Genomic DNA, 22,262 nt, shown 5'->3' on the forward strand with positions numbered 1-22,262 from the left:
CATATTTATAGGTAGGGTCCGATAAATTTTATTTACAAATTTGAATATGCCCGACGACGCCGCCCGTGATGGCCGGAGGTCAGGAGTGTCCATGCACTCAGAAGTTGAAGCAAGCAGAATGGAGCATTGGGAGGAAGAAGATAAACACTTCTTGCAATCTACTACGTTGTTGGATCACCAATTGATGGGCAATAACTTTCAGCTGAAATAAATAAAAATAATCAGGCAAGCATCAGCCTCTGTAATTTGTAATTTAGAGTAGAATGTATGTATCTATGTTGTTTCAAACCCTCGTGGTTATGCCACCCCGAAAAAAAAAAGTAACGTTTCCTCTCGTTCCGTATTACTTTAAACGCCAAGCCCATACTCCTGAGAACCATATCCTGGTGGCATGTTCACAACCACTGAACCATCTCCCCAAGAATCGTCGATGGGCTCCGTGCACACCTCCACCGGCGGCCGCCGGCGCCGCGTGCTGTTCTTCCCGCTCCCATACCAGGGCCACCTCAACCCCATGTTCCAGCTCGCCGGCATTCTCCACTCCCGTGGTTTCGCCGTCACCATCTTCCACACCCACTTCAACGCCCTCGACGCGTCCCTCCACCCCGCCTACGACTTCGTTCCCGTCCCCGACGGCTGCCCGCCGGCGGACACCCCCGGCACGCTGCAGGTGACCCTCGAGCGCGTCCTCGCCGTGAACCGCGCGTGCGAGGCGCCGTTCCGGGAGCGCCTCGCCGCGCTGCTGGAGCAGCAGCGGGAGGACGACGTCGTCGCGTGCCTCGTCGCCGACGCGCACCTGCTGACGCTGCTGGGCGTGGCGCGCGGGCTCGGCGTGCCGACGCTGGTCCTGCGCACCGGCAGCGCCGCCGGCTTCCGCTGCTTCACGGCGTTCCCCATGCTCTGCGACAAGGGCTACCAGCCGGCGCAGGAGTCGCGGCTGGACGCGCCGGTGACGGAGCTGCTGCCGTACCGCGTCCGGGACCTGCTGTCGACCACCGCCGCCGGCCACGCCGTGATGAGCGAGGCGATCTCCCGGATGGTGACGGCCGCCGCGACCTCCTCGGGCCTCATCCTCAACACGTTCGACGCGCTCGAGGCCGCCGAGCTCGCGGCGCTCCGGCGAGACCTTGCCGTCCCGGTGTTCGACGTCGGCCCGCTCCACAAGCTCTCGCCGGCGGCCGCGAACAGCATGCTGCGGCAGGACCACGGCTGCCTGGACTGGCTGGACACGCAGGCCCCGGCGTCCGTGCTCTACGTCAGCTTCGGCAGCCTCGCCAGCTTGTCCGCCGCCGACCTTGTCGAAATAGCCTGGGGCATCGCTAACAGCGGCCTTCCATTCCTCTGGGTGCTCCGGCCGGGCCTCGTCCGCGGCGCGCCGGCGTCACAGGACCCGCCGCCGCTGCCCGACGGCTTCGACGCCGCGACGCGCGGCCGGGGCGTGGTGGTCAGCTGGGCGCCGCAGGAGGAGGTCCTGGCGCACCCCGCCGTCGGCGGCTTCTGGACGCACTGCGGGTGGAACTCGACGCTGGAGGGCGTGTGCGCCGGCGTGCCGATGCTGTGCCGGCCATTCTTCGGCGACCAGATGGGGAACGCCAGGTACGTAGACCACGTGTGGCGGACCGGCGTCACGATCGACGGCGAGCTCCAGAGGGGGAAGGTGGAGGCGGCCATATCGACGCTGATGGGGGCAGGCGAGCCCGGTGCCGGGATGCGGCGGAGGGCGCTGGAGCTGAAGAACAGCGCGGCGGCGAGCATCGGCGAGGCCGGGTCGTCCTGCCTCAACGTCGACAAGCTTGTGAGCCACATCATGGGCCTGTAGGCGTTTCTTTTTCTTTGATCAGAAGAAAAGATTCTCTTGGACAATGTCACGGTGGGCAGTGACTTTGTTTGGTTTTCTTGTCCTATGTATGGTATGATGCGATCCGTTTCAAGCAGTCGCAGAACAACGTGGATTTTGCACGTGACCTCGTGGCTACAAGTCTTATCCTAATTTTACATTGAGATTCATGTTACAAGTGGTAGGTAGTAGGAAAACTCTTTGATTTTTTGAAAAGAATCGACGGTTGAATGAATATGCAGGAGGAACGAAGGCAAGTGTTGTTCAACTTGCCCATTCAACTCTTCGATTTTCCTTGTCCTTTTTATGTCAGCAAACGGGTAGTAGGTTGCTGAGTTTGATGCATCATGTTGTTTGTAACCGGTTGTGATTGCAACCATCACCACCGTTTGATGACAAGAGCAGAGTGTGGTGGCAATAAAGATCCGCTCAAGGCACGATAGATTGGCGGCAAAAAGGAGTGGAAAAGAGACACTACAATCTGTCTCCCATTTTACTACAAGGAAAAGAGACACTATAGAAAAATTGAGAACATGAACCTATTCTACAGTTCTTCACGCCCTTTCAGCTTCACTATCTACGAATGCTACTCTATCTCCGTATTGTTAATTAGAGGTTATTATATCACATCTGTGGATGGCAATCATTTGCGTTGGCTTCATCAGATTATTTTTGTGAGCTCATTTTTATGAAATCAGTCTATTAACACAAACATAGAATGAAGAACTCAGCAGTAACTGCCGTGACACATATCAACTCCTTGCCTCACAAATGCAGCAGACACAGAGAAGACAAATACCGTGAAACAGAGGTAGTAGTGACATGGAGTGATCAGAAACCGAACCGTCCCCCTGCGTCGCCCCTCTCGCGGGCGACACGGGCGGAACTCCGCCATCCACCTCCCAAGAGAGCCTCGCCGGAAGCCTGTCGGGGCTCGAGGAGGGCGGCGGCGAGGCGCCGTTTCCCCCCTCCCCCACCCATCTCTCCTGCTCGTGCTCTGGCGGTGGATGATGTGGTCTGCGGGCAGCCTGATCTATCTCCTCTTCGCCTAGATCCAGCATCTCCGATGATCGATCTGATGGATCCCGGCCTCGTTGCCCGGCGGTACTGTCCCCGAGGCTGACGGCGTCATGCTGTTGTGGCTCGAGCATGGCTGGATCTGGGAGCCCCGCGGATGCGCATCGCACTGGTGGAGCGGACGGTATGCATTGTGGTTGGTAGGTGCGTGAGTCCTGCGGCGTGCCTGGTCTTTCGTGCCGGTGGCGGCCGAGATGACGTGCCTGGCGTCCCCGGGCAGGAGGCATCCAGCCATCCAGGCGCCCATGTGCAGGCGGTGACTTGGTCACCGGTGCGATGGAGTGGAGCTGTCTGCAGCGAGCTAGCAAATCGACGTGCTCCCGATGCATTCATTCTTCAGGCCTTCGCGGCCGGCCTTGGGTGGTCCTAGCAGTAGGCCTTCAGTGGTCATGGTGTGTTGGGCGCCTCTGGTGGACCGCAACTGTACGTGCAGAATTACCAGGCGAAAGCTTTCCTCGGTACACGATGGTGTCGGTAACGGTGGTGCTGTCAGGCATCATTTTCCTTCTTGAAGGCATTTTCATGGTATTGTTGGATCTCCCGGTGAAAACCCTATTCCGATTGGTCGGCTTTTGATTGGCTGATTGTGCGGCGGCGTGTCTCCGACATCGTGACCTTCTTGGAGGTATCGTTTGGGAGTACGGGTTGTTTCCCTTACCATCAATAGTTCTTACCATCGTGACTTCTCTTATGCTGGCGATTGTGTTCAGTAGGGATGCTGTGGGGTGCTTGAGGATGATTCTAGCATCAAAGTTTTTAAAGTTTTTAAGTAGACGAGTGATGTGAAGGATGGTTGATGCACGCACAAAACAAGTTTGAAGCAAGGACGTAGAAGAAGTTTCAAGCGTAGTCTTTCTAGCTTTCTTTCTTAGTCTTCTAGCATTCTATCTTGTGTTTACTTTCCTCAACTTTGAGGTTTGGAGTCTAAGAACTCATGTAACTAACTTTTAGCTATATATATCGGCATGTGGATATAGGGGCTGGATTTCTATTCTAAAAAAGTAGTGACATGGAGTAGCAACATTTTTTTTAAAAAAAAGGAGTAGCAACAATTGATTTGTTAGGTTTCAACTATCTATATATTGCAAGTGTGAGCTGTTCCCACACTGGCCCTCATCAGGAAGGAAACCAAGCATAGCTCGGTACTGTTGGCTAAACCACAATGGTGCCTGCTGGCCGGGGTTGGGAAACGACCATTTCTACCGGTCCTTAACCCCCTTTAGTATCGGTTGTACAATCGGTACTGCTATATCGATACTAAGGGGTTCTTTAGTACCAGGTCAAATAACTGGTACTAAAGGGTACTCATTAGTAGCGGTTGGTGTTACCAACCGGTACTAATGTGTTTTTCGCCTAAAAAATAAAGAAAAAAAATCTGACGAACAGCCGGGAGCCGCCCGCACACGCGCATCGGGCTCCGTGGATTTTCATGCGTAATATGTGCGTGCGTGCTCCGTGGGATTCGAACTTACGACCTCAAGCCTCGTGCGAGCTTAGATATGCTTTTCTTTTGAAGTAACCTTTAATACCGGGTCATAATACCACCCGGTACTAAATGGTCACTTTTAGTACCGGGTCAAAACGCAACCGGTAGTAAGGTCGAGGACGAATGCTCATAGTTCTAGTAGTGCTAGCACCCACTAGCCTTTCATGAAGGCCAAGTCTTTGTGTATCCTTTCAAAAAAAAAACAGTAGAGTCTAGTACACCCACCTTACTTGAAATTTTGTTGGAAGGAAGAAGAGAAAAAGGGTGATTCTTTAGCTCTTTTTGGTTTCCAAAAAGACAACTAAAAGAATCAAAACCAATAAGATAATTTTAGGAATGACAAGACAAGTGCATCTATAGCCAAATGGACCTTGATGCTACATGAATAGATGCTTCCAAGAGATCGACATAATTAGGGCAAACAGAGTAGGGGAACAAGGTTGGTTGGTTATTTGGTGAACTATACCTATTGATATATATGGTTACGATAGCCCAAACAAGTAGTTAGGGGTCCTGGAGTTGGAATGAATTGTGGCCTAAAGTGTCCAGTACATTTCATTCAAGATTCAATACAAGACCCTTCCGTCTGAGTATTTATAGGCCTAGAGGGAGCAGAGCCTCCCTGTTTTACTATCCTATACCCTCAGTACGTATTACGGAAGGTATAGTAAGGCATATTCTTGCATATCCTATAATTCTTATGGTCATTACGTACACTTCCGGCCTAAGGCTTCGAAGCACCGAGGTGCAATCTTGAGGGACACCTATCCTGCTGCGTGGCCTTCTCCCCTTATCTTCATGCATGTAAACCGAGCTTCGCGTGCCATGGATAGCTTCATCTGACCCGGAAGACTTTCCCCCTTCCGGCCCTGGCCTAGGGGACCTCATCTGACCGGCACACACGTTCTCAAACCTTTCGGTCCTCTGCACGGAGAACCTTCAGCACCTCTAGACCCTGTAGGTCCGGCTTCCTGGGACTGAGCCCAGGAGTGGGTGTCCTCACTTCTAGCTCTCCTCAGCAATACCATACGGATGAAAATACATATTTTCAAGCAGTCTGTCGCTTCCTCCTTTAGCTCCTTTGCTTTTTCCCTCATCTCATCTCCCTCGGGCTCCTCCATCAGCTTCCTAATGGCCTTCTCAATCTTTCCTCTTTCCAACACTCCTTCCAGCTCAAATCCTACGCCCCATCTCTTCTCCACGTACCGAGCGTTCATCATCTGATCAGCAAACAGGGGCCTACATATCATTGGAACTCCCTCACTGATGCTCTCTAATGTCGAGTTCCATCCATTGTGTGTCCAAAACCCGCCCACTGCATGGTGAGCCAGTACCTCCTGCTGTGGCGCCCACTTAACTACCTTGCCCCTGCCCTCAACGGCATCCCCAAAGCCATTTGGTAAATCTGGACCGTCCAAACCCTGTACCATGCCTGGCCGAACCACCCATATAAAAGGATGGCCACTGTTGGCCAAACCCCAAGCCACTTCCAAGAACTCATTGGAGTCCAGGGAAGCCAAGCTACCGAAGCTGGCATACAATACAGATTTTGAGGCTTGTTTATCGAGCCACTCGATGCAACCAAAGTCTTGCTCCAATAAGCTACTTCCTGTACTCCTAGAGGAAAGCTTGTGAAGAGGTCCAGCCGCGATTACTAGAGGTATGTTGAGCTCTTCACGGATCCTCCCTAGCTCGTCTGCCTCCAGAGCATCAAATGTGTTGATCACTAGACCAGCGGAATTTTTCACTGCTTCTACGGATCGAGCAATCATTTTCCTCATTGTTTCTTGGTAGCTCCCGGTTGCATAGAAGAGGTCTTTTACCCGCAGTGGTGGCAGCTCCTTCACCGGCGTATAGAGTTCCAAATCTAAACAATAGATTGCATATGGTTAAAATACGAACTATAGTGCACATCATTCGCTTTTTAATCATCAAAATATACTTGCTTAGATAAAAGCACATTCCTTTCGTCAAATTAGCAAATTTCCTAAAAAATCAGCTGTACAAAATTAAATTCCACTCTTCCCGGTTTTACATATTTGCAATTGCACATGTTCGGCTGATGCAAATTTCATTTTTAGTGATTATTCTGTATATAATGTTTTTAGAGAACGTGCTGAGCACGTTTTACATTAAGTAGAAGAGATAGTTTACAGTAACAATCCGATAAACGACCAAAGGAAAGAGCAAAATTCGCCCAATGATGGAAAAAAAGAAAGTACAACGCGTGGAGCAAAAACGCTCACCGCCTTGATGCCTAACAGAACATCTAATCCTAAGAATCCTGCGGAAGCCTAAGTCCTTGCCTCCTCCAGTATGTCAGGAGCCAGCGCAATGGGCTGAAGTGCTGATCGCTCGTGAACCCTCCTGTTTCTCTCATGCCAAAGTGACCACGCGACCAACCAGACCAAGGTGTCGAAACCTTTTCGCCTAGCCTTCAACACCTGTTTCCTTGCCTGTAACCACCAACTTGCGAACGCACATTCCTGTTGCGGGACCAACATTTGTAGGTTGACGTAGCGAAGAATGCGAAACCATGTCTCCTGACTATGGACACAACCAGTAAGTAGATGATCTAGCATTTCGACCTCCTAAGCGCATAGGGCGCAGTCATCTCCATCCCACGGTCCATGATGTCGTAGATGGTTGGAGGTCTAGCAGTGACCGTGGAGAACCAACCAGCCAAAGAAGCGGCATTTACCTGACACCTGAACTTTCCATAGCTGTCGAGCTCCCAGAAGATGTGACTGTCCTAGGAAAAAGGGCCTTATAGGCCAAGGCGGAGGAAAACTCTCCCGAAGTCATCCAGCGCCACACGAATCTGTCCGGTGTTGGTTAAGGGGCTAGTCGTGAAGGAGATCCCAAATCCATAGGTACTGTAGAAGGACCTACATTGTGAGTGCATGAGAGATGTCCCGAACCCAGTGGTGGTCCGTCAAGCCCTCTCTCACTGTGCACTTGTTCCTTATACGGGCATGCACTGCTTCCCAAAGATTCGGGGCAAGCGCTTAAATGTCGCAACCATTTATCCAACGATCCGACCAAAACAAGCTTTTATCTCCCATGCCCACCTCAACCGAAATAGATGCATTGAAGAATGCTGTGACGAGCTGGTTGTTAGGAAAATGATAGCCCGCCCAGGTTCTAGCGCCATCAACACGAGCAAGCCACAGCCAACGCATCCTCAACGCCATTCCCATCACTTGAAGGTTGGGAATGCCACGACCACAAAAAATTGTCGGGTAGGCGACATTGACCCAAGCGACCGCACATTTTGCACCTGAAGCGACCTCACTGCCGCACCAAAGGAAACCTCTGATCAGGGTTTCCATTGTCTTGATAGCCCAAGAGGAAATAGCAATGGAGATATGGACTGGGATTGCACAAAGCATAGACTTCACCAGAATCAATCGACCACACCTGTTGAGGAGCCTCCCCTTCCACGCAGGTAGGCGCCTCGCAACCTTGTTGATTAGGGGTTACAGAGAAGTGATTATTGTAGTCCCCTGATCTCCCTCCAACCTACCATTTTGAGGTTATTGGCACAACCAAGAACCAACTCTCGCACCACTTTATTATTTTTATAAAACCCTCCAATCGCTTTATAATCCAAGGATCCAAACGGCCTATAGCTATTTATAATCTATAGCCACTATCGAGATTCTCATATTATAATCTGTAGGAGATTCAAATGGGACCTACTTGTTAGGGCAGCCGGGTCGCTACATACTCTCTATAGCAGAGCCATGTCAGCATTTGCGAATAAAAAAATGAGAAGAGAGAGAAACTGTTGCTACATGTAGCGAGAGCCGCTAGCACGTGGTTTGACACCGAGCAGGCCCCACACCAAGCGGAAGAACGTGGTCACGAACCCGGACGGTGCGGAGCCGATGCGCGACCGCTAGCGCACGTGGAGACACGGCGCATCCATTAGCGCGAACGAAGCCGGCACGTGGCTGCCGGCGCCAAGCGAGTCCAACGCCACCAGGCGAGTCCGGGTGAGGTGAGGCCACCGCCGGGAAGACAGCGCCAGGCGTGGTGGAGCCCGGCATGGCTACAACGCACCGGTCTGCCGGCGTCGGGGGCTGGGGCTCCGCGGGCAGGGTCGTCGGAGCATGGCTGCCGCCGCAGGCAGAGGAGGAGCAGGCAGTGGGCAGGAGCGAGCGAGCTCGGCCTCGGCGCCATGAGGGAGGAGCAGAGGCCGGTGGCGGCGGCAGCGTGCTTGTTGGACAGGTGGTCTATAGGACTATCGTGGACATCGTTATACAGAGTGGTTTACTAAACTATATTGCGGGTGCCCTTAGCAGGGTGGGCTGCTAATAATAGACCTGTCTATATATGCTTGCTAATTTTAGATTCTAATAACTATTAGCACTAGTGCATCTAAACAAAAGATTAATAAGAAAATTTCATGTATCCTCTGAATAAATTGTCACCTCTTGGAGGCAGATAGCCTTTTTCATGAAGCATAGGGTAGGCCATGAAGCAACAGAGGCATGCCGTGCTCCCGGTGCGCAGCACCAGCGTCTTGAGGCCGAGCGCCGTGGCAGCCCTGGGCACGGCAAGGAGGTTGGCGTCGAAGATAATACAGGCGACCGGAGAATGCCCCTCGTCCCCGAGCACCGACGCGAGGACGCCCCGGACGGCCGCCGACGCCTCCGCCTCCATGGCCGCGTTCATGGCGTGCATGATGTCGAGGGCGTTCCCGGACGCGGCGAGCTCGGCGGGGACGCCGTCGGGCACGGGCACGAACTGGAACTCCGGGTGGCGCGCGGGGTCCGGTGCGTTGAAGTGCGTGTGGAGCACGGTGACGGCGAGGCCCCGCGCGTGGAGCGCGCCGGCGAGCTGCAGCATCGGGTTGATGTGGCCCTGGAACGGCAGCGGGAACACCAGGACACGGCGCCGCCGGTGCGTTCCCTGGCCGCCGTCGCGGCCGCCGGTGCACGGTTCCTGGACAGCGGCCATTGCCGTCGGCTACTCAGCTAGCTCGCTGGGCACAGGCGCACAGCACCGGCAACCTCTTTGTAGTGGGTCAGAGATGACGAGACTGATCCCTTCTCGCAGAAAAGTCGTTCATGTTAGGACAAAGAAGAGGCAACATCTCATGCTGCGCTAAACTTTAGCATGTGTCATATCAGATATTCGGATATTAATTATGAGGACTAAACATAAGCTAATTATAAAATTAATTGTAGAACCCTTGAGCTAATTCGTGAGATGAATCTATTAAGGCTAATTAATCCATCATTAGCAAATGGTTACTGTAGCACCACATTATCAAATTATGAACTAATTAAGTTTAATAGATTCGTCTCATAAATTAGACTCCATTTGTGTAATTAGTTTTGTAATTAGACTATGTTTAATACTTCTAATTACTATTAAATATCTGATGTGACAGGTACTAAAGTTTACATGCGGAAATCAAACACCCACTAAATCAGCTTACGGCCGTAGCTCTTGGTTTATACGTCACGCCTTGGAATTTGTAGGACACGAGAGGACATGCATGATAGATGCTGTCCACATGAGAGGAAAAGAAATGCTTGGTGATGATCAGCTCTTTTCTTCATGATAGATGCTGTCCACATGAGAGGAAAAGAAATGCTCGGTGATGATCAGCTCTTTTCTTCGGTGGACATGGGAGGAAAAGAGGATCTACAGGAAAGAGTTGTGCAGAGATGGGTACAATCTTCGAGGGTATTTGGATACTGGGTGCTAAACTTTAGCAGTGTCATATCAAATGTTCGGATGCTAATTAGGAGGACTAAACATGAGCTAATTATAAAACTAATTACACATATGGAGTCTAATTCGCGTGACGAATCTATTAAGGCTAATTAATCCATCATTAGCAAATGGTTACTGTAGCACCACAATATCAAATCATAGACTAATTAAGCTTAATACATTTGTCTTGCGAATTAGACTCCATCTGTACAATTAGTTTTATAATTAGTCTATGTTTAATACTCCTAATTAGCATCAAACATCCGATGTGACAGGTGCTAAACTTTAGCACCCTGGAGCCAAACAGACCCTCCATAAATACATGTCGCTGTGCGTGGTCCTGCTTGTTGGTGAGCGAGTCTCTCGGAGCGACTACCTCACGCGACGTGTCGTGGCTTTCCAGGACGCCGTACCTGGTGCGAATGCGACGGATCTCCTCTGATCTCCGCAGTTGCATTGATGTTATTTCAACACTGGTCTCATGCATTTACACCTAATTTCGAGATGATTTAATATATTCATATAATAGGTTTTTAAGTTGTCTCATAGTAATTCTATTTTTTTTAATTAATGCATAGAAAAAAAGAAATATTGTGAGTTGCATGCTAATCATAACTCGTACAATGGTGGAGTAGTTGCCTCATAGTTCTAAAATTTAGCTTATTAGACGGTTATTTCATGAAACAACTACCTCTCTCCCGCATCGGCAAAAATCTTATGTGGCACTGCATAAGACAACCTATAAGACTGCTGAGGTGTAGCAATGTACCTGTCTTAGCATTAACAAGTCTGTATTTTTCTAGGTAATACTTGAGTAGTCCATGTTAGAGCAACTTAAGTAAGACCCTAAAGAGAGCCTGTACTACAAATTTAGAAATCGAGCCCAAACATCAAACACCAGCAGTATCACTACTACAATCTTCATTTTAGTGAAGCCTTCAAATTCCACCTAAATATCCCCATCCCCCCCCCCCCCCCCCAGCCTCCATCCGGTCATTTATTTCAGCGGATCTCCATAGTTTTAGCATTGACTACTCTGTTTTGTTTTTTAAGGCAAGACCGAGTACTTGACTAGTCCGTGTTAGAGTAGCTTGTAAGACCCATAAAGAGAGCTTCTACCATAAATTTCCCAAACATCAAGCAACAGTCGTATCACCAATACAATCTCCATTTTAGGGAGGTCTTGAAATTCTACCGTCCTATTAGTTATTTTGCGAGCAGAGATTTCCCCGCTTTGCCGCCCATCCTGCCTTGCGGCTCTAACGCTAGCAACTACAGCTAGTTCTACCCTCTAGCCCTAAGCCCCATCACCTTCCCTTGCTCCGTACCATAGCAACCTAAGGTGCACTCTAGGTCAAAGGTACGCACTGGTTGGAGCTATGCCGCCGTGCACCTCCGCCATCTCCTCACCAAGGCTGGTAGGCGCAGGGCCCCCAAATCCCAGGGGCCCCACCCAGGTGCAGGCCTGCCCAGGTGTCACGTACACGTACGGGACTGTAGGACGTACTCGAGTGTTTTGGCCTTTGGGCCGGCCGAGCGACGTAATTAGCGTACGCTGTGCGCAGCAGATCGCACGCAGCAGATCGCACGCAATTAGAGCCTCCTGGTACCGCAGCGCCGCCGCCGCACGCGGCACGCCGCACTACCGCAGCGCCGGCCAGGGATGCCACCGCACGCGTGCTGCGCGCCTGCGCCCGCGCTCCCAGCGTATGCACGCGCGATCCTCGTCGTGACTCGTGCCGTCGTGCGCGTGTTGTTCCTGTTCGACTGCGTCAGCACACAGGTACGCTGCTCGATTACCAATTCCCCAATTCTCCATATCATTAATTATTAATTCACAAGTTATTTAATCTCAACTGATTTATAACTATTGTATATTTATAATAATTTCAGCACCGTGGGAATTGGGATATCATGTCGTCTAGAAAATATGAATCAGGCTGCGAGAAAAGGAAAAAGAAAAGACGTGTGGATGAGTTGATAGAATCACAGAGAGGAGCTATGGATAAATTTTGCAAGATTTATCATGGCTCTAAGAGTAATACGGGCGCCTCGACAAACCCAGATGAGTTGGCAATAGTTGTTGCGGATGAACCAACTAATGGGAATCAGGAAGAAAATGTTAACATCAACGTCAATGATAACAATGTAAGTGACTCTCAGACCACAGTAAATGCATCAGGTGCACATGCACAGTCTGCTAATGTTGATGAGGAACCAATTTACACTTCAGATATTTATGATCCAAGAAATTGGGATAATCTTGATAATAAAGCAAGAGACATATTAGTCGAGAAAGGGCCTATAAGAGAAGAAAATATCAAATTTCCTCTAGATGCTGCCTCAAGACATTTTTCATATGCTCATTATTCTAGAAAATTAAGCAATGGAGAGGTACACGATAGAAAATGGTTAGTTTATTCAAAGCATGTTGAAAAAGTTTTTTGTTTCTGCTGTAAGATCTTCAAGTCTAGCACTAGCAAGAGTCCTAGTTCCTTAGCAGGTGATGGGTTAAGAAATTGGAAGCATATCAGTGAGAAGCTTAAAGAACATGAAAATAGTGTTGAGCATATTAGTAACATGAATAGTTGGAATGAATTAAGAGCTAGACTGTGGAAAAAGGAAACAATTGACAAAGAATTGCAGCAGCAAATCACAAAGGAGAAAGAACGGTTGAGGCAAGTTTTGTTAAGAATAATAGCCATTGTGAAATTTCTTGGTAAACGCAATTTGGCTTTCAGAGGAAGCAGTGAGCAGCTTTATAATGATAGTAATGGTAATTTCTTAGCTTGTGTTGAGATGATTGCAGAATTTGACTTGGTAATGCAAGACCACCTTAGACGTATTCAGAACAAAGAAATTCATTATCATTATCTTAGTCACAAAATTCAGAATGAGTTGATCTCTCTTTTGGCTTTTGATATCACAAGTTATATCGTAAAGGTTGTTAAAGAGGCCAAGTATTTCTCTGTTATCCTAGATTGTACCCCAGATGTCAGTCATCAAGAACAAATGACTTTATTAGTTCGATGTGTTAATTTGTCTGATGGCAAGATAAAAATTGAGGAGTACTTTTTGGGGTTCTTGAAGGTGGATGACACATCTGGTATGGGGCTTTTTAATGTATTGCTTGAATCTATGGAGTCCTTTGGCCTAAATATTAGTGACATAAGGGGTCAAGGATATGACAATGGTTCTAATATGAAAGGAAAATACAAAGGGGTAAAAACACGGTTACTTGATATCAATCCAAGAGCATTGTATATGCCATGTGCGTGCCATAGTCTAAATCTTACTCTTTGTGATATGGCAAAATCTAGTGGGAAAGTTGTTTCATTTTTTGGAATTGTTCAACACATATATGTGTTATTTGCTGGTTCTACGAAAAGATGGAATGTTTTGCTTAAACATGTTCCTAGTCTAACTGTGAAATCATTATCCAATACTCGTTGGGAGAGTCGAATCAAAAGTGTTACAGCAATAAGATATCAAGCTACTGAGTTAAGATCTGCTTTGTCTGAGTTACATCATGATTCTGACGTTGAACCTAAGGATAGAAGTGATGCAAAAAATTTATTGGATGCACTTGGCAACTTTGAGTTTCTAATTGGTATGGTTATCTGGCATGATATTTTATTTGCTGTAAATAAAGTGAGCAAGAAGTTGCAATCACCAGCCATGTGCATTGACTCTACTTTGAAGCAAATACAAGGTATAATGCAATACTTTGAGAATTATAGAGATGAGGGGTTTTCTTCTAGTCTGATCATCGCCAAAGGTATTGCAACAGACATGGGTGTGGAGGCATCATTTCCTGAAAAACGTCGTGCTACGAGGAAGAAACAATTTGATGAAAGTAATTGCCAAGAACAAATTCTTGAAGCTGAGAAGGCTTTTAAAGTTGAATATTTTTTTGTTTTGGTTGATATGGCAATCGCTTCTTTGAAGAACAGATTTGAAGAACTCATGATGTTTAAAGATATATTTGGATTTTTGATGAGCTCAAGCACTTTGAAGTCATTAAATGATAATGAACTTGAAGAATGTTGCATTAAATTTGCAGAAACCTTTTCTTTTGATGGTTCATCTGATGTTGAGGTATATGATCTTATTTCTGAATTGAAGATTATGAAATTCACTTTGCCAGATGACGTAATGTCTGCTATGGAGATTTTTGAGCATGTCAGAGATGTGGATTGTTATCCTAATGTCTCCATTGCTTACCGACTCTTATTTACTGTGCCTGTGACTGTCGCATCGGCTGAAAGAAGCTTTTCAAAGTTGAAGTTATTGAGAAACTATTTGAGGTCAACAATGACTCAGGAGAGGTTAAATGGTTTGGCAACATTATGCATCGAGAAGAAATTATTGGATGAGATTGACATAAACTCTATCATAAGTGACTTTGCATCGAGGAATGTTAGAAGAAACTTTTAAGGTAATACGTATAAATAATTTGATATGAATATTGCTTTTAGATACATTTAATTATGTATTGGTAATATTTTATATATATTTGTATAATATTTATATTAAAAGGCCCCAAATTTTACTTTCGCCCCGGGCCTCCCAAATCTTAGGACCGGCCCTGGGTAGGCGGTAGGGGAGAGATGAGAGGGGGAGGGGGGAGGGGAAATAATCGAAAGATATTGTTGCTTGCCTGTCAGACTCCACCAATGGTAGGTCATGGTCCAAGTCATAGCGCTGCCTCCCTACTTGGCCCTCGGCACCGTTTCCCTCCTCACTCGTAGCAACCTGCTTTAGAATCTTCTCGCGCTCGTACATCTATGGCTCTTCCACATGGATCCAAGCTCCCCTAGGATCTCCTCTCACTCGGGACTCACAGGTGCCACCGCGCCATGCGCGTGTAGCTCCTTGCGCCACCCAGGTGCTGGAGCAATGGCGCCAACTCGGCCATATAGCCTCAAGGTAGAGATGAAGTGCAGCAAAAGGGAGAGGTAAGGTGAAGAGAGGAAGAGGGAGGGAATGCGGGTGCCACATGCCATAAGTGTATAGTGGCTAAAATTTTAGGGCTATTGCTGGATAAATGCCACATGCCATAAGTAGGGTCCTTGATTTAGGGGCTCATTGCTGAAATTTCTCTTGCTCTACATCGCTCATGTACCATTCTAGGCCTACATATGCCAAGGCTCGGAATTGAAATAAAATCAATTATTTGTCAGGTCAATTAGTTAAATTTATGTCTATCTTAAGTGGGCTTAGCCCACATATAATTAGACTAAAAGTGTATTTCATTCATACATCGGAACAAATTGCCCACCGGAATCAATTTTGGGCTATCGAAACAAGATTGCCTGTGGGAACAAATTTGGACTCGACCCAACAACAAATGGGCTAAATTCATTTTATGACAAAATAATTTGTCACAATTGTGATGCCACATCAGATGCTGTCCATCGTGGCAAAACAGTTGATGTTTATGACATTTTTGTTGATGTTTCGTAGGCCTCATAGGTACAATGATGCAACGAAATAAGGAATGCCATTGCAGTTTATGACACTCAATTAATGATGGAGGGTTTTCGTCATTCGAGCGTCACAAATCACGGTTTATGACGCACAAAATGTGTCTATGACATTTTTGTGTTTGTCATAGATCGGAAGATTTCTTGTAGTGTTGGATGAAGCTTTAGAGTTAATTTAAGCTATTTTCCACACAAATGGACACACTCACCTCCTCGGACGCACGCACCCTACCTCTATGAGCATCATTGAGTGATTGCACGAACGAATAATTTTATGATTGACGAAGTCACCAAAGGTGCCTTCCTAGGTGGATGCACATGTCGTTTGCTATCGGGGATAGATCCCTAGTACTCGCAAGGAAGGAAGAAGACAGACTCCTACTAGGATTCCTCTATAATCTTACTAGGACTCATACCATGTAATCCTACTAGGACTCCTACCTTGTAACCAACTAGTAATCCTGCCCCCGGAGTATATAAAGGAGGGTAACGGTCCCTAGATCGGTAGGCGAAGACATCATGGAACCTCAATAGAGGATCAAATCCTCAACACAAAACAACACACAAGCGTAAGGCGTAATATACAACACCCCAAACAGGACGTAGGGTATTATGCTACTCTAGCAGCCCGAACTTATATAAATCTGTGTCTTGTGTCCTCGCATTTACCTTCAAGTTCAAGGTCTGACGATCCCCCACCAACCAATCTACTACCTTGGGATACCCCTCGGTAGGTTGCCGGGTATAAAACACCGATATCTGGCGCGCCAGGTAGGGGTGATCATCGAGATCATTTGGGCGAGCTTGAAGGACCTCATCGTCAAGATCAATCTACTCGACAAATAGCAAGTCGCCGAGTTGGAGTTCCGAGTAGACAAATCTACGCTGAGATAGAATCACTACGCTCCATGTTCCAGTCGAAAACCGAGTCGGTTTCCGCCGCAGGCTGCTGCATGCGGCTCATCGATCAAGGCAAAGGCAAATCCGATTCGAGTTAGGAGATCAGACGGACCGAGGGAACCACACCATAATTCCCAATATGATAAAGATTTGTTACAGTCATGCGCAGATTGAGGCAAATAATCAGCTCCGACTATTTTTTGTGAAAAGCAATTTTGAGGGATTTGTGCTACACACACATGGAAGGCTACCACAAGATCTCAAAATCATAGCCTAACATACATAGAAGATGTACGCGAGCACTACTACCCCGACATCCGACCGCATCAAGTCACCAACGACTACTTCAACTACTCATCTCGACTACAAAACTAGTTGAGGGCGGGTTCCACGTGATTAGAAACTAGTCGGAATTGACTCCGACTAGTTGGCTTCATCAACAATCAACACGGCTTCATCGACAATCATCTACGAATCAAGCTAAGTAACTTTTTTAATTATTTCATATAACTTTTTTCAGCTTGTTTTTTGCATGCAGGGCAATGCGCCGAGTACTTTTTGTGTACGCCTCTCGACAAAAATTACCCTCCAGAGCTACACTTTTCCAATTATTCCTGGGGCATGTTGACTGACAGCCATGGGCTTGGTACACCAAATTACAGAGACTATCACCACAGGTTTGGTGCACTGAGTTCCGGAAGCTCCGCCACAAGCTTGGTACACAGAATTAGGAGGCTCTGCCATGAAGTTTGGTGCATTGGGTGCTGGAGGCTCACAGCGGCTACACCCTAGTAAGGCACAAATCCAATGCGCACCAAACACGCGCTCTCCTCACCAAAAAGATAGAAAAGTCTCAATGACTACTTTACGCGCAATCACGCAGTTTTTTATCGCAATGCCAACTACTTATTTTAAATGTCTTCTCTTAGCGGTTGTTAATGTCCTCGAGTAGAACACACCTTAATTCGTGAAAGCCTTGGATCTTTTTTCATGCCTGAATGCTAGGACACATACATGAGATAAAGATCTCAGACGCATAAGCAGTAGTGCTAGTATGCGTACATGAGACAAAGATCTCACACGCAGTGGCAATGGCTAAACAGAGACTCAGAGCCTAAACATAATAGGTGAACTACTCGGGAAAAATATGGACGAAACAAGAGCATAACACACAACATTTACATTACATTCATCACTGAATAAATTTCAGTAGTTCCAAATTCTACAATATGCTACATAATGTATGCATCTCTTTTTGCAAGTCAAGCTTTGGCCACGACTCTCCAGGACGCTTAGCGTACCTCTAGTGGCTCCGCTAGCTCCCAGGCTCAAGGGCCAAGCGCTAATTACTGCTCAGAATATTTCCAATGGCTAAGCTAGCTTCCAAGCTCGAGGGCTAAGCATCAATACTACTCGACGTGTCTTCTACGAGTCACCTGGCGCATAAGCTCGGGGGCTGGATGCCGCAATACAACTCGGATGATGACTTGCGTGAAGACTAAAGACCCTCGGATTGATTATTTAATCATTCCAAGGCTCAAGGGCTGATAAGCTACACCCAATAGTTGATTTTTTCAAGATGAAAGAAGATTCAAGATTTTATTGACCCTCAGCCTGATTCTTCGATTTAACCTAAGGCTCGGAGCTACTCCATATGGAGTGCGACTTACGCTACCCTCCATACCACATTCAAAAGATGAAGATTACAAAATTAAGATGATCAAGGGCTTGAGCACAACATAACCTCATGGCAACTTTGAGGAACTTTGAAGATTGAGCCAGACAAAGTATTCAAGAAGCACTAAACTACTCGACGAGGATCTCAAAAGTACTCGAAGACTGCTACATTCGACTATGAAGTGCTTGGGGCTTGTCGGGGATAGATCCCAGTACCCGCAAGGAAGGAAGAAGACAGACTCCTACTAGAATTTCTCTATAATCCTACTAGGAATCATACCATGTAATCCTATTAGGACTCCTACCTTGTAACCAACTAGTGATCCCACCCCTAGAGTATATAAATCCGTGTCTTGTATCCTCGTTTTTACCTTCAAGTTCCAAATACGACGATCCCACACCAACCAATCTACTACCTTGGGATACCCCTCGGTAGGTTGCCGGGTATAAAACACCGACACCTACCACCTGCACTGAAAGAATAACGTTCTCTATTACTAGAATAAATCATCAAAATTAGATATAGGTTTAGGATTACTATTGAGTATTTTCATAATGGGGATGTACATATTTAGATGGTTAATTTTTACGACTAGAATGGGTAACTTTTAGAAAAAAATAAAACAAATTGAGATATCATTGTTAATGGTAATTAGAGTCTACCAAATTAATGGCTGAATATTTTAAATGTTTTCTAGAATATCTAAGATTTATCTTTTTTCATAGTGTCTTTCTTGAGAATTAAAATAAAGGGCTTAAGAAGTTGCCAATTAGTAATAGTAAGTTTTTTCCATTAACTTGGCTTGGTGTCATCATAAAAGAAGTATGGCCATGTAAATGAAGTTCCATTACTCATCAATCTCAGGGTGCGTTTGGCGGAGCTTCCAGAGCTGATTCTCTGATGATTCCAGCAGGAGCTCTACCAAACAGTTTTTTAGAGAGAAGTGATTCTCTGCTGATTCTGTGAAGTGATTCTCTGAAATGAACTAAGAGGCTGGGACCTGAAAAAAGTTAGCTTCTTCTGATTCTGTGAAGTGATTTCATCTTCAAAAATGATTCTCTTTGCAGATTGGACAACAAGGAATGATTTCATCTTCAAAAATGCAGATTCCAACCCTATTGAGAGCTACAGCTAAATTTAAGCATGAATTTTCCTTGCTTAAACATAGAGCAAAGAAAAGTTATTCCCCCTTTTTCACATCTGGCTAGACAGTTTACTATAAATCCTTTTTCTGCTTTGTAAAGGACTTTTCTTTTTCTCCTGTTCCTTAAAAAAAATCTAGAAAGTTGGAGTTGTTTTGAAGCAAATCATTATTGGAGTCCTTTTTCTGGCCGAAGTTGCTTTCTTGTTTGTCACAAGGGTCACCTGAAGTGAAGGAAATCATTATTAGCTTCTCCCACGACTTTTGGTCCCACAAGGAGGGACACCACAGTTGGAGTTGTTTTGAAGCAAATTCATGGTGGGTGCACATGGTTTGTATGAGCAATCGAGCCGCCTGCTGAAATGTCTACAACTATTAACTGACCGGATGATTTGAGTTCCTACTAATCGAAATAATATAGTTCGGATGACAAAACAAGGAAAATAAGACGCCATGCACTTGAATCTAAAAGGAAAAAATAGTAGCAAGGGGGGAAAGGAGTATAGGACTATGTGACTCAAAAAAAGATGAATCGGTAGAACATCTTTTTCTCAAATGTCCATTTGCCCTGGAATGCTTGCAAATCCTACTCTTACATAACCCCCAGTTTCTGACACCTTTTGAAGTCCTGGATGAGCTCAAGCGACAAATTCAGAAGCCCTTCTTCATAGAAATCATTATCTTAATGGCGTGGAGTATTTGGCAAACATGCAAGGATACATTTGCAGACACCAACAAACTGAATTGGCTTTAGTAAGATCTCTTCAAGCAAGAATTCGCAATGGTTATCCATCGGGCTCTGTAGTTTTTTTTTTTTTTTGCGTTCTTTGTTTCTCTGTATTCTTTGTACTCTGTAAATATTTTTATTTTTTAATACATAACCAGTAGGGGTGCAAACCCCACCTGTTCCCAAAAAAAGGAGCATAGGATGAGGTTTCATTGTTCTATGTGGAATTTAAATATAATACGGCTAAGAACAAAACTTACACCCTTCAGTTACAAGGTTGCCTAATAAATTGTAGTAAGTTCACAATGTTTCTCGAAAAAAAGGGTTCACGTAGCAAGTAAGTAGTTCACCAACTTGTCAATGGCAATCTGAGAAGACCCACCAATTTTCAAGCAGTCCTCCACTTTGTTCTTTAGTTCCTTAGCTCTTTCCCTCATCTCATCACCTTCTCTATCCTTCATTAGCTTCCTTACGGCCTTCTCAATTTTTCCTCTTTCTAGCACGCCTTCAAGCTCAAACCCTACACCCCATGTTTGCTCCACATACCTCGTGTTCATCGGCTGATCTGCGAATTGAGGCCTACACATCATCGGAACACCCTCACAAATACTCTCCAATGTCGAGTTCCATCCATTGTGGGTCCAAAACCCACCCACAGCACGGTGCGCCAACACCTCCTCTTGTGGGGCCCACTGAATCAGCTTGCCCCTGTCCTGAACTGCGGCCTCAAAGCCGTTTGGGAAATTGGGATCATCCAAATCTTGCAATATATCTGGCCGAACCACCCATAGGAAAGGAACGCCACTGTTTGCCAAACCCCAAGCCACCTCCAAGAACTCCTTGGAGCCCACTGATGCCAAACTCCCAAAGCTGACATACAACACCGATTTCGAAGGTCGCGTTTCCAGCCACTCGATGCAACCATAGTCTTGGTTCAGTAAGCTGCTCCCTACGCTCTTGGAAGAAAGCTTGTGGAGAGGGCCTACAGGGAGAACCATAGGGATGTTGAGCTCATCACGGATCCTCTCGAGCTCGGTTTTCTCCAGAGCATCAGATGTGTTGATAACTAAACCGGATGAATTCTTTACTGCTTGCGTGGCTCGAGTGAGCAATTTGGTCACCAGTTCATTGTCAACCCTTCTTGCGTAGTAGAGGTCCTTTACCCGCAGTGGTGGCAACTCCTTCACTGGCATGTCTAGATCTGACTCTACAAGAAAACATGTATGTTAGATCACACACTAACAATAACAATAACAAAGATGTCAACTATACAAACAATGTAACAAATTTACTTAAGTCAAAGTGTCACGATCATGTCGGTATTTAAAATATAGGGAGTTTAGATTCTAGTGATCAGAGTTTGAACAAAAGAATTGATCAAGTTGATAGCAATTTATGACCAACGACTTTCATCAATCATATAAAAGCATAAATATCGAAATTGACCTACGCCTTTCAAAAGGATTAAAGAACTTCATATGTTTTCAGAAAGATACACTTGTGAAGTGACCTTGCGGAGGCAGATAACCCTTTTCATGAAGCATGGGGTACGCCAGGAAGCAGCGGAAGCACGCGGCGCTGGCGGTGCGCAGCACCAGCGTGGGCACGCCGAGGCCCCGCGCCACGTCCACCATCGCCAGCAGGTGCGCGTCGGCGACGAGGCACGCGACGTCGTCGCCCTCCCGCCGCTCCAGCAGGGCGGCGAGGCGCTCCCGGAACGGCGCCTCGCAGGCGCGGTTCATGTCGAGGATGCGCTTGACGGTGTCCAGCAGCGGGTGGCCACCCTCCGGCATGCCGTCGGGGACGGGGACGAAGTCGTAGTCCCGATGGGCGGACGCGTCGGGGGCGTTGAAGTGGGTGTGGAAGATGGTGACGGCGAACCCGCGCGCGTGGAGGAGGCCGGCGAGCTGGAACATGGGGTTTATGTGGCCCTGGTACGGGAGCGGGAAGAACAGCACGCGCCGCCGACGGCCGCCAGCAGCGGCGGTGGCCATGGCTTGGATGGGTTTCTTGGCTTCAGTGGTCGCCAGCAGGTTGGGGGCTTGGGGCCGAGCTAGAGGATAAGATATGAACAATGTAAGGCTGGGAGATTAGACTGGACTTCGTTGTTCATCGGATGTCTTTGTTACCACAGATTCCATCCTAACATGGGGTTGATATGGCCCTGGTACGTGTCACTACGTGAGCGGGAAGAACAGCA

General features: G+C 47.0%; 3 protein-coding genes across 4 annotated transcripts; 1 reads left to right on the forward strand and 2 right to left on the reverse strand.

The window, feature by feature from the left end:
- The first annotated feature begins 61 nt into the window (after positions 1 to 61).
- Positions 62 to 2,379, forward strand: LOC117844681 (DIMBOA UDP-glucosyltransferase BX8). The gene has a single exon (XM_034725432.2). The coding sequence runs from the start codon at positions 392 to 394 to the stop codon at positions 1,817 to 1,819; it is 1,428 nt and encodes a 475-aa protein (XP_034581323.1). The 5' UTR covers positions 62 to 391; the 3' UTR covers positions 1,820 to 2,379.
- A 2,411-nt stretch (positions 2,380 to 4,790) lies between these two features.
- Positions 4,791 to 9,449, reverse strand: LOC117843127 (DIMBOA UDP-glucosyltransferase BX9). Its single transcript, XM_034723688.2, has 2 exons — positions 8,837 to 9,449; positions 4,791 to 6,267 (listed from the first exon to the last, which is right to left on the reverse strand). The coding sequence occupies exons 1-2, from the start codon at positions 9,363 to 9,365 to the stop codon at positions 5,285 to 5,287; spliced, it is 1,512 nt and encodes a 503-aa protein (XP_034579579.1). The 5' UTR covers positions 9,366 to 9,449; the 3' UTR covers positions 4,791 to 5,284.
- A 10,815-nt stretch (positions 9,450 to 20,264) lies between these two features.
- Positions 20,265 to 22,262, reverse strand: LOC117846338 (UDP-glycosyltransferase 76B1). Of its 2 annotated transcripts, none has more exons than XM_034727483.2 (2): positions 21,573 to 22,262; positions 20,265 to 21,263 (listed from the first exon to the last, which is right to left on the reverse strand). In XM_034727483.2, exons 1-2 carry the CDS (start codon positions 22,054 to 22,056, stop codon positions 20,389 to 20,391), a joined length of 1,359 nt encoding a protein of 452 aa, XP_034583374.1. In that variant the 5' UTR covers positions 22,057 to 22,262; the 3' UTR covers positions 20,265 to 20,388. The 2 variants fall into 2 exon arrangements, with proteins under 2 accessions (XP_034583374.1, XP_034583373.1); XM_034727482.2 differs by having other exon boundaries at positions 20,265 to 21,269; positions 21,573 to 22,259.

Source organism: Setaria viridis, chromosome 2, assembly GCF_005286985.2.
Source record: "Setaria viridis chromosome 2, Setaria_viridis_v4.0, whole genome shotgun sequence".
Taxonomy (NCBI): Eukaryota; Viridiplantae; Streptophyta; class Magnoliopsida; order Poales; family Poaceae; genus Setaria; species Setaria viridis.

Excerpts from the sequence above, each read along its gene's own strand:
- LOC117844681 (XM_034725432.2), top strand. The coding sequence starts at position 392 with ATGTTCACAACCACTGAACCATCTCCCCAAGAATCGTCGATGGGCTCC.
- LOC117843127 (XM_034723688.2), bottom strand. The coding sequence starts at position 9,365 with ATGGCCGCTGTCCAGGAACCGTGCACCGGCGGCCGCGACGGCGGCCAG. Across the intron at positions 6,268-8,836 it reads AGGCTATCTGCCTCCAAGAG|ATTTGGAACTCTATACGCCG; the intron begins GTGACAATTTAT and ends TCTATTGTTTAG.
- LOC117846338 (XM_034727482.2), bottom strand. The coding sequence starts at position 22,056 with ATGGCCACCGCCGCTGCTGGCGGCCGTCGGCGGCGCGTGCTGTTCTTC. Across the intron at positions 21,270-21,572 it reads GGGTTATCTGCCTCCGCAAG|AGTCAGATCTAGACATGCCA; the intron begins GTCACTTCACAA and ends GTTTTCTTGTAG.